We start from the raw sequence: 12,248 nt of genomic DNA on the forward strand, positions 1-12,248 counted from the left end.
ATCAAAGAAAATGGTGTCATATATATATATATATATATATATATATATATATATATCAAAATGCTCAAATGTACAAAATATATCATGCCTATGCCCAACACAACAAAATGATCAATATACAATATAGACAACGTCTCTCAGGTGTGACTATCTCCAGATGGTGATGGTCTCACAACAGATGTCCCAGCACCTGGATCTCCAGGTGGATCCTGCCGAATAGGCCCTGTCATGCCCCTGCTCTCTGTCCTCGACCCCATCTCTCAGGATCGACTCGATCTCGAGGCTGTATAACTCGGAACTCGACACTCCCTGGGCACCGCGTCCTCATAGTGCCTCCTATAGTACTCCGCCTCCTTGGCTCTCAAAGCCAACTCTCTCAAAGTGTCTCTCATCGGGCCACCTGTTGTCGCTCTTTGCAAACTCCCTGCAAGCTCCTCAGCTCGGCCTAGCCACTCCAAAACTGTATCCCGCTTCGTGGTCAGCTATGTGATCTGTCGCGGCTGTGCCAATAGTTGTGCCTGCAATTTCTGTATTGACAACTGTAGGGCCCTAATTTGCACATCCTCCTGATGAGTCGGGATCTGAATCTGAAGGGGCACCTGGGAAGAAGTACTCCCCATCCTTCCCCTTGACCTTGGTACTAGTGGGGGTAGCACATCAGTCCTCCTCCTCTGAGCCGACCATCTCAACTCATCAGTCCCTCCCACCACTGCTATCACCTCTCCTACTCTCTCCTCCCCCCCTCCATAATCACCAAGCCTCCTCTCTCTCTATCCATCACAGCCCGCCGTACCACTCTCTCCACCTGAATCCCTCTATCCCCTCCACCTCTACCTCTGTCTCCTATCCTCCCCCGATCTCCTCTCCCTCGTCGACCTCGACCCTCTCCTCCATCATTTCCCCATCATCAAATCCTTCGTCACCACCTCCCTCCTCCTCCTCATCGTCAAAAGCAGGACGCATCTCCGCTGGATCTGATATCCTCGCCACTGCATGAGCTGCAAACAATCTGGCAAACTCCTCTGTCATGCCCACATCTAATATCTCAGGGGCATAGTCCCATATCTGGCCAGCTAGCTGAATGAACTCCTCTACCGCCACCGCACTATCAAGAGTGGGTCCCCAATTCGGTATATCTTGCCTCCGTCGAGCATATAAGCAGGTCCTCTATGGTATCCCCTACTGTCATCCATACTGTCGCAAAACTCGAGTGGCTAGAAATCTCTCAATCACAAAGGGCGTCCACCCTATCAAAAATCGGGACATGAAGACATAAGGCATCTCCATCCCATCCTCTGCCCATACCTCACAACCTGTATAGGGTCACCAGACGACCGTATCAATATCATCTAGAACCCTCCTCCAGTGCTCTAGCTTTCCTAGCTTACGCTGGACAACTATCCCTCGATATCCGTATGCATACGCGCACCCGACAGGCCTATCTCTGTCCACCAGTGGCCTGGCTGCGAGAATATGCTCCCAACACCATACCTGTAACAATGTCACACCAGTTGATAAACTACCATACCCCAAATATACCACCTCATGCAAATCCCTGTATAAGTGGGCCAGCATAGCCGACCCCCATGCAAAGCGGCGGCCCTGTGTCACCATCTCCTCCAAAACCAATCCCCATCCTATGGATAGTCCCTTCGACCTCTGGTCGGGACATAAGAACCCACCTATGAAACCTGCTAGTACTAATGGAAGAGGAGCATAATCCAAATCCAAAAACTCCTGCCAAGGGATCTCATATCCGCACACTATATCATCCTAAAAGATCTGACACAGTGCCTCTGTCCCACCCTTCTCCGACTACTCATAGGGTAGCAATGAACCTACCACAGGAATCCGAAGAATCTGGTAGTAATCCTCTGGCGTCATTGTAATCTCACCTATAGCCAAATGAAAGGTATTCGTGTCACTGTGCCACCTCTCAGCCAGCGCTATCAATAACCCCTGGTTCACAATAAACCGAGGCATATCTAATAAGGAGGCTAGGCCACACATATCAATAATGTCTCTGTCAGCCTGTGTCAAACATGGTATTAATGCCCACGGTCTAGGAAAACGCTCACGCGACTGCACCACTCCAAGACACTCCTGTCAAAAAGCAAAACAAGTCCAATATCAGTTTCCTCATCAAAACATAGATATCAAAATCACAATCATCTCAAAAACTTGAAAACTTTGAACAAATCTAAATCAAGTTTCCCATCATATCAATCCATCAAATCATATCAACTTGTAATACAACTCAAGTTTTCAAATCATATTAGCTTGTAACACAACTCAAGCTCCACAATTCATATCCAACACATTCATATCCAAAACTTGAAAACTTTGAACAAATCTAAATCAAGTTTCACATCATATCAATCCATCAAATCATATCAACTTGTAATACAACTCAAGTTTTCAAATCATATCAGCTTGCAACACAACTCAAGCTCCACAAATCATATCCAACACATTCATATCCAAAACTTGAAAACTTTGAACAAATCCAAATCAAGTTTCACATCATATCTAAATCCACATGAAATCTATAATAACTTGAAACATTGCAAATCCAATCAAGTTATGTTGGAACTCATATTGGACAACATATGACAGCAGACACATAGACGGACAATTCGCACCTATCCTGGCAGAACTACCCTCCTCTTACCAATTTTTCTTCATCCAAAAAATCACATTTCACCACAAAAATTTTCTGTATGCGCTAAACAAACTTGTCTGCACGCTAAAAGAATACCCATACACTAACCTGTGCTCTTCATGTGCTACCCAACCTACCCTATGCGCTAGACAAACCCTACACGCTACCCTTTTCTTCCAATGCGCCATCCAATCTACCTTATGCGCTAAAACTACCCCATGCGCTACCCTATCCCGCTTTTGCGCTACCTATCTAACCCTATGTGCTAGGGTACACCTACGTGCTATTTGGCCCTACCCATGCGACCTCATCATCTCCCTATGCGCTAGGTCTATCTGATGCGCTACTCATTTTATCCAATGCGCTACCCTGGGCACCTAATGCGCTAAACTACTATTATGCGCTAATCTAGTTGACCTATGCGCTACCCTATGTCTTTCAGATGCTACCTAATTTGGCAAACCCTATGCGCTACGAAATTTATCGTATGCACTACGAAATGACCCCGATGCGCTAGAACGTAAAATCCGCATGACAAAATTCAAAACATGATAAAAAAATGACAAAATCAAAAATCAAAAAGGGGTCAAAAAGGTTGACTTACTGGTGGTCCATGCGCAGCAGGTCTCTGATACCTCCGAACGCGCTCAAATCGATGAGAAGAGAAGGGAATCGACATTTTGTCTTTCTCTCCAAAAGTCTCTCTCTCCAAGGTCAACAAGCACAACTGAGACAAAACAATGCACTTTTCCCCTTTTATAGGGTGAATTGAACTTAGGGTTTGGAGATGGGGCATGTATCTTGCTCGCGGTCTCCGTCTAACCCTAGCAACCATTATTATCGGGAGATGAATCAACTTTTCACATTCCACATTGACAAATTTTTAAAATGGAAACACAATTATCAAATTAAATCAAATTTTCCAAATTTTGATTCATCTGCAGAGGGGGCATTATCAAACATCATTTATCAAATCTGGGACATCACTTATAAAATCTGGGGCATGATATGAAAATCTTAAAACGACATCACACTGATCATAATCAAATTTTGACGACACATCATTTTCTTTGAATTAACATGTGCACACACGTCACTTCAAAGAGGGGCAAAATGTAGACGTATAAAAATGACCATATTCCTAAAAATGAATATTTTATGTTCATTCCTCTATTTAGTTAAATCTAATTTAATTAAATTACCTATATTCTTTTATTTTATTAAGTAAATTATTCAATTTACTTAGTTAAATTCACTTATGTCATTTAATTGAATAAATCATTTTATTCAATTAAACCCCTTCTCTCTACTTTTAATTAAATTTATATTTAATTAATAGTTTACCCCAAATTGAATAAATCTAATTTATTCAAATTCCCAAATTATAACTAAATTGAAATAAAACATTTTATTTTAATTAAATCATTTTATTCCTCATCCACTTGCAAAATCCTACATCTCCCACTTGCCTCCTAAACCCCCTTCTAGACTCTTCTAATCACTTCTAAATTAGCCTAACCCATATCCTAAATATTGTCACATCCCTAATCAAGGGGAAGTCACTTCTCAAACCCTCAAAGTCTTTGAAAACCATTAAAGGCTTGAACAACTTAACTTTGAAAGTCTTCCAAACCATTAATGGTTAACTCAACCCTCCAACATGATTAGAGACTTTCTCTAAACTCAACCCACATCTAACCTAGGGGTCTCATCAAACATTCATTGCTTTGACCATGGTTATCCCTTTAACCCTTTCACGAGAGTTTATCCTTTGGGTAAAAGCTTTATCCAATGGATAATCTTAACCTAACCTTAAACCTTACCCCCTAGGGTAACCATGAGGTCTTCTCAAGCATTTAATGCTTCCTACCTCTCCTCTCAACTGGTCTTATGTTGACAATTGTCACCATTTCATTGGTGAAAATTGTAAACATGGATTGCCAACTTTCAGACTTGACCCTTGATTAACTCTTTCAATCCTGGCCATCCATTGCCCTATTTTCACTATAAATAGAGCTCTCCTTCCTCCATTTTAAAGATCCATTCAAGCTCTAGTATCTCATTTATGCTCAATTTTATCAACACATTTAGCCTCTTTTGTATTAGGAAATAGTCTAAACAAGCATTTTAGAGTATTTTCTTTATCATTATCTTAGAACATCAACTAGTATATCATGTTAGGATAGTATTACTACTAGTCTTGTCATCTTATAATCTAGTTTATTGCATTTGTAGAATCATGCATAGCTTAGGATGCATTTCCATAACTAAATCAACCTAAAGCATCCTTCGTTCTTGCATTAGCCATCCCTAAGTCACTTTGCTCAGTGATCTGAGAGCAAAGGCATTGGCTTGAGGGACCTTGTGAGATAGAGAACCATGGAACCAAACTTGGGAAGTTGAGCTATCCTCCATAGCTCCATAACTTGCACCAAGAAGTCCTGTGGGTGTGTGAGCAAGCCTCTTTGAGACCACTTTTTCACATTTTGAGTTTCATAGACCCGCTTTTCCCGCACATAATTACATTCTTCATTCTCAATATCTTTGTTTCGTCTCAGGTGAATACTTTCATGAAGTCTTATTTGTCCTTGTCTTTTTATTTCCCATGTCCTTCCTTTGAAATTATGACCCTTAAAATTTCACACACAAAAACCCTCGAAATGATTTCTCTAACAAAAAATGCAAATTAATTTTCTATTTTATTTTTAAAAAAATCAAAAAAATCTATATTTATATGGAAACGTTAATTAAAAAACAATAATTTAGTTCGCTACGGGTTTGTATGAATGTCGACCGTTAAAATAAGCCGTGTTCATGTGAACATATTTGTTACAAAAATGTTTGTGTCAGATGTGTTCAATCGAAGGCCTTAGGGTTTGAATGAACTCCTTTAGATCGAAGGGGTGTTCAGTTGAACATGCTTTCTATGCATGTTTCCCCCAACCTCTACAAATTTATGTAGGTTTTTAGCCTTTAAAGCTCTGGTTGAAGGCTCAAATGGAACAATCTTGATAACCCAAAATGCAGTATGGTATTCCCTAAAGCAAGCTTTCCAATGATTATAATTTTATTACATATTGTGTCTATTATGAATTTGTTTTTTAATTTTACTAAACATAGGTTTTTCCCCAAACATCAACTTCTCTGTTCAATGCATATGGAAAAATACTAAACTAATTCATAAAATTTTTGAACAAAATCTATACCCCTAGGTATTGATGTCCTCTTTCCAACCCCCCAAAAGTATTGAATTTCGATATATACATAATAAGTTATGAGTTCAAACATACACCTATTCTAAATTATAATTAGTTGGACTTCAAAACTTAATAAAATAAAAAGTATTGAACATATTGTTATGAAACCAATTGCATGCCCTAAATATTGATGTTACAAACCTAAATTTGAAAGAATCAAAATTTTATCCTTTATAGACACCTAAAAATGTTTTCACTTAATTAAATAAATATTTATTATTTATTTAATAATACTCACCTTTTTCTACTATTAATTAAATAAATACTTTTATTTATTCAATTAATTAATTATCCTCTTCTCTCTAAACTGAGACCTCCAACTTCTTCATATTGTTCATAATATAAAGTTGTAGTCATGTGACAAGTGTCCCACTTTGTCCTTTCTTCACATGTCTAAATTTGTTGAAATAAAAAAGTCAACCTACCCTGAATCTTATCCCTCCATTTCACTTTAACCTCTTAATCCCATTCATTCTTCTTTAACCCCTTAATCATGACCATTCATCTTTTAATTGCTTAATTTAAGCTCTTGATTCTCTTGGAGAGTTTTATAAAAGAGGCTTTTTCCTCTCATTTGGGATATCTACAACTAGTTTCTACATGTATTATGTTGAAATTTTCTTAGAGCTTGCATCATTTCTTTGATCATCTTATTGCTATCATTATCATCTTGCTTGCAGCATCAATCAATCACATTCCATTTCTTTATGCCATCTTGTGCTAGTGCTTATTGTTGAGAGCAATACTATTATTTACAAGGTCTTGAAGGATTGAAGAACAATAGATTCATGCTTATCATGTGTGTGGAGGTATATTTTATTTATTTTGTTTGCATACTTAAATTAGAGCCCTATTGGTGTTGTTGATTTGTTTTATAGATTCTAGGCAATTGGGTTGTTTGGGAGTTTACAATATACATAGACCTTGCAAAAACGAATCTCTAATACACAAGAAATTTAATATATATCTAATTTCCATTCTACTTAGCAGTTTTCCATTACATTCTAAGTCCCTAAGCACAAAATTCTACTTTTCTAACTCTATGGATACTAGCACGCCCCTTGGACACCAACACATCTCAAGTTCCAGGATGACAGTGTGATGCTTAAATGCTTGCACAATAGTTGGATGTACTAGTGTGTATCTAGGAAACCTACATTACTCTTATTCTTCTAACTGCAAAAAATGTAATAAATGAAGATGAATTCCAAATTTTTTGGCCTACCTTATCCAGGGGCTTGTCGCTCTTCACTATGAACAATAGCTCCTTGACCCATGGAAGTTGGAATCTCATATGTGAGGCATATTCATAGGAGTTGTATACAGTTCTCAGTGAATATTCTCATTGTGAATAGTGCAAAATACCCTTTTTAGGCCCAATTTTCATGCATATAGCCAAATTTTCACCCATTTTTCCAATTTTTTTGTGGTGGACTTGACTCATCTACCTTCTTGTTTTTAACCTCTTGGTTAGGGGAAAAAAGATGATGGGCCATATATTCAAATCTTTATCGAATTTTTCTTTCAACTCACATCATCTGTCTTAAGCATTCTTCTTGTCATGGTAGCTTCTTTCACTTTTGGGGAATTGATCTATATTTGATTTTACAACACCCATATCTCACATTAGAAGTTGTAGTTTTTTGTCAAGCTCAAACACTTGGGGGTATTGTCCGCATCTTCTTGGTCAACCTTTATATCCTCTACAATATCCTTTCCGGGGTAATTAATGCACTTTTTGTACTTAATGATTTACATCTCTCTAGCTACTTTAGTGTAGATCTGTTTGAATAATCAAGTCACTAAGGTGGGGCACAATGTAGTATCAAAATCACACCTTGTGCCAATTTTACACTTATGCATTACACTTGGTGCATTCATGACAAAACCTATGATCATTTAAATTTCACGATTTTAACCTCATAGGAAGCAATGATGAAGCATTATCAATCTATGCTTTGATTTTTGGGAGAAATCAGCCAAACGAGTTTGCAATGTCTAGATATCTACATGGTGTACTAACATCCTGATAAATTCTAATATTCAAACAAAGAATAGTCTATGCACTTTGCCTTCAATTCGCGTCCTAGTGGCCAAATACGCTTGTAATAGCCACTCCCACCCATTCCACGCAACACAACTCTCATTCTTCCTCATTTTGACAATCTTAAAATATCTTTCTCAACTTGTCTTTGTCTCTCGCTTTCTCATAATGAGCTCTACCAAAATACTCTTAGCATTTGGACTCTCACAATATTCAAGACTCCTCTCAAATTATGTCTATCACATATATTGTCTCAAGAGGGGAGCCACAACTACTTGTAACACTCTCTTGCATGTCATTATGATATCGTCTATTGCATGATCTTGTCTATATCTTGTTCATCGTCTTTATATCACGATATGGGTTCTCCTCAATATCAGGGCTTGTTTCTATCACATATCTATTTCATTTCATGTCTTTCGATCTTGTTTGGTTGTCCATGGAGGTGGAAACACCAAAATAAGGGTTTGACTAAGGAAAATCCCTATACAACCTCCAACATTTTTTCTAGTCTCTAAGGTCTTATTTTTGGTAGCTTTCTAGTTCTTTTTGTGTAGACGACAACAATTGTGTAGATGTCCTTGTGTCATAGTGGTGTTTGGGACCAAAAGCTAAACCATCTGGCATCGGATTCTCTACTTCCCACATTTTCCTTTTTTGTAGTTTATAGCTTTTTATCGTATTGTATATTTGTGTTATTTAGCATTTTTAGTTTCATATTATTTATCAATCTTAGTATAAATTCCGGTTTGTAGTATTATCTCATTAGTTCACTTGAACATTATTCATTAAGGTAGCTAAGGGATATTTGCTCCCCTCTTCTAGAGGTAAGTAAGAGATATAAAACAACAAGAAATAATGTGCTCTCATACTAAGAGCTTAGACAATAGTTAAACACTACTACAACTTCTCTTTTTTAATGAGAAAGAGGGAATAAAAAATTAGCTTTGTGTGTAATTTGGACGCAATTTAATATTTATTATACTTGGTGATATAATTTATGATTAAAATGCTCCAACAAACTCTTAGATGACTCACTTTCTACTCTAGTTCAATTATGCATTATTTTTAAATTTGTACATATGATCACTTCAAACCCATTCAACTCAAATATCTAAATATGTAAGAGAACACTTGATAGTATTTATAAATATTATTGGAGTTTTCTATGCAAGAGATTTGTTCTTAGTCAAACCCCTTAAATTAAGTAACAATGTGAACAAGTTTGAAGGCACTCCGAGCAATCATTCAATATGCCTAATCTATAATTATTATGCTAGATGCTAATCGATGATGCTATGATACATTCAATGTATGATGGGTGTATGGATAAAGTTATCCCTCTTGGATAGATCATTAGAATGAATTAGTGTTTATCCTTTTATACAACACCCTATCATGCAAATTAAATGTTTTCTCGCTGAAGTCAACTAGTAATAGCTAATAGAAAAGGAGTTGACTTGGGCTCATGATTAAATTTGAATTTATAAATTTGGTCTGGATTTGTATTATGATATGAGCCTAGAGTCATTAAAGTTCAACCTAATGCAAAAGATTGATAATTTATAAAACTCAACTCAACTCTTTATCGATGCGAAGTTAAGCACAAATTAATTTACCATCTCTCATAGAAACACATATTAGTTATACATTAATCATTACATTCAAACGTTCCAATCAGCAAAATGAAAGGCATTTTATACTCCCCTAAATTTTCCCCTATTATTATAGGAATTTCCTAAATCCTCAGCCTCTGTTTATTTAATTTTTTATTTATTTAACTGTTTTAATTACAATGATTATTTCTTTTTATAACACTTATTAACTGATTATTTTCTTTATTGACCCTTGTTTTTATAGAGGTTTTACCATATAAGTATTTCGAAATAATCTTTTAAACATATGGGGAATGCAGCATAGTCTTGGAGACACATCACATAATGGCACTACAAAGCCCTTGCCTGCAGGTTTCAGCACCACCTATCACTCATGTTGCAACAACTAGAATGAATTTCAGAATCAGCTCTCCGCGTCTAATGCACACTCAGGTTTTTTTCTCTAATTATTTCCCTTTTTGTCGCTTGGGTATTTATGTTCTGGCGTTTATCAATGGTGAGTGGGTTAGGGCTTTCTGCATTTAGGGTTTTGATTAAGGGTGTACGGGTATGCGTATATTTAATGGCGTATAGGTTAATGCCATGCAGTTCATTTTCGCAGTGTTGTAAAAGTTTCAGCGCTCTTTGTGGTAGGGTTTTAACTTATCATCAAATCTTATCGTTTTTTAAAATGTTTTGTTTGTTATATACATTCCATTTCTCTGTTGTTTATATGATTTTTTATGCACCTTGGAAACACTGCTTCAGTACAGAAATGTTTTCTTTCGTCATTCAGTTGAGATGGTTCGCTCCTCAAGCGAATGCACATTACTTTTTATAGAAAATGAAAACATTGAAGTATTTTATTAGTTAGCTTTCATAATTATGTAAAGGGATGAGAGATTGGAGGAGAGATCCATGAACAAGAGATTTGGTTCTGTTTGGAATGTTTGATGATATGACTGCAAAGTCATTAGGAGTGACACTTACAGGAACATGTCAGTCTTGCTTGTAGTTAGTAATATGTTTCTCAGTGGCTTTTTGGGGCAGATAATGAAACGTGGGAATGCTAAAACTGGGTGCTTAGAAATGCTTTCAAAATCCAAAAATTGATAGCCTCAGAATAGGGGCAAGAGTATGATGGACCAAGAATTGCAGAAACTCTGCCAAACATATGTTTTTAATCAAACAAAACTGGGTTTGGCCTACTGGTTATTGTAGAAATTGTTCATTATACAGCCAGGCATGAATATTTTGACAGACATAGATGGTCAGGATGGGGTCTCTGTTTCCTCTGCAGCTTAGTGCCATGATCTCTTCTTAATTGGCATCTTCCTCCAAGATTGTATGAAGAGCAAATACTGACCATTTTAACTATTTGCAATCTAGCTGCTGTAAAACTCTTAATTCTGCCTCGATTCTTTTTTTTTTCCTGCTACCTATACGGATTTAATATGAATTCTAGCTTGATTTATTTTTATTGTCCCTCACAGGAGCGCTTTTTCCAATTCCAAAATCTTCCGTCAGTACCAAGACTTACACCTACAGTTGTATGTCAAAGACCAAAGCACTTAGTCACTTGTGCATTAAATATCTCAAGAGGAGAGTCTGGTGGACCTGAAGAGAATAAAAATGTCTACTTGGAGAAAGTTAAAAATATATTGGAGGATTGCTGTGAATCTATCAAAGCATTTCCATGGAAAAAAGCCTATACAAAGTTTTTGCATCATTTGTTTAGCCTTGCATTTTGGGTGGCAAAGTGGCTCTCCATTCCTGTGGTCATCATCTCATCTCTAAGCGAAATGAGCTACTGTGGATGGGAAAACAAGGAGCTACTGATACCATTTGGTATGGTAGTTGGTATTGTTCTTGCCGGAATTTTGAAGGAAACTGCAATTGAATTGTCAGAGGATGTTCAGGTTATTTCCTAAAATTAGCAACTTCTTGTTGTTGGACTGATTGATATATCTAACAATCAAATATTTGTTGTTATGTGACTCATTGATATATCTTACAAATAAATAATTCCTATATTTTAGATTATTGATATCAAGTCATTGATGACAGGAAGGAAAGTTTCCATGGCATCTTCTTATAATTGGGGCTTTTTTTGCATTGATCAAGTTACCTGGGCCATATTATCCATACTGGTTACGTGTCTTTCTTCCACACTTTGCGACTGGTGGGTTATTGAGGACGCTTTGGTCTGCAAACATCTGGTATAAGACTCAATCCACGGCACCAAAATTGGAAACTGATCCTGGAATAAATTTGAATTAAAAAATGGGTCAACCACAGGAAAAGGCTGGGGTCTCAGAAATTGGTTTGGAGGTAGAATTAATGATCATTTATGAAATACATGCAGTTGACATAAGTGTAAGGATCTGATTGTGTTTTTGGATCCCTGATATCTATGAGAATGTGAAAGGGTATTTAAATGTAAAAGTTTCTTAGGAAGCAATGGTGGATCCCTTCTTTGCAGTTTGTGCCAACATAAGAAAATGATCTCACTAACCACACCTAATGTTGGATATATTTAAGAGGCAGAACTCATTGACAGGAATTTTTTTCTGTATCCTACTCTGCTGGAGTAGCTGGAATGATTTTGAGAATGTAGATTATCTTAGACTTTATGTTGGACAAATCTCTGAATGTTCATCTTTAGTGAAGTTTGGTTGTTATTTCACTTA

At 37.0% G+C, this 12,248-nt stretch overlaps 1 protein-coding gene across 1 annotated transcript; it reads left to right on the top strand.

Moving 5' to 3' along the window:
- The first annotated feature begins 9,840 nt into the window (after nt 1-9,840).
- LOC131061707 (uncharacterized) lies at nt 9,841-12,248 on the top strand. Its single transcript, XM_057995520.2, has 3 exons — nt 9,841-10,011; nt 11,052-11,477; nt 11,626-12,248. The coding sequence occupies exons 1-3, from the start codon at nt 9,904-9,906 to the stop codon at nt 11,836-11,838; spliced, it is 747 nt and encodes a 248-aa protein (XP_057851503.1). The 5' UTR covers nt 9,841-9,903; the 3' UTR covers nt 11,839-12,248.

This window comes from Cryptomeria japonica, chromosome 10 (assembly GCF_030272615.1).
Source record: "Cryptomeria japonica chromosome 10, Sugi_1.0, whole genome shotgun sequence".
NCBI classification, from domain to species: domain Eukaryota; kingdom Viridiplantae; phylum Streptophyta; class Pinopsida; order Cupressales; family Cupressaceae; genus Cryptomeria; species Cryptomeria japonica.

Bases quoted from the DNA above. Each gene is read 5' to 3' on its own strand.
- LOC131061707 (XM_057995520.2), top strand. From the start codon at position 9,904: ATGGCACTACAAAGCCCTTGCCTGCAGGTTTCAGCACCACCTATCACT. The intron at 10,012-11,051 runs GTTTTTTTCTCT...TGTCCCTCACAG, and splicing joins CGCGTCTAATGCACACTCAG to GAGCGCTTTTTCCAATTCCA. The intron at 11,478-11,625 runs GTTATTTCCTAA...CATTGATGACAG, and splicing joins AATTGTCAGAGGATGTTCAG to GAAGGAAAGTTTCCATGGCA.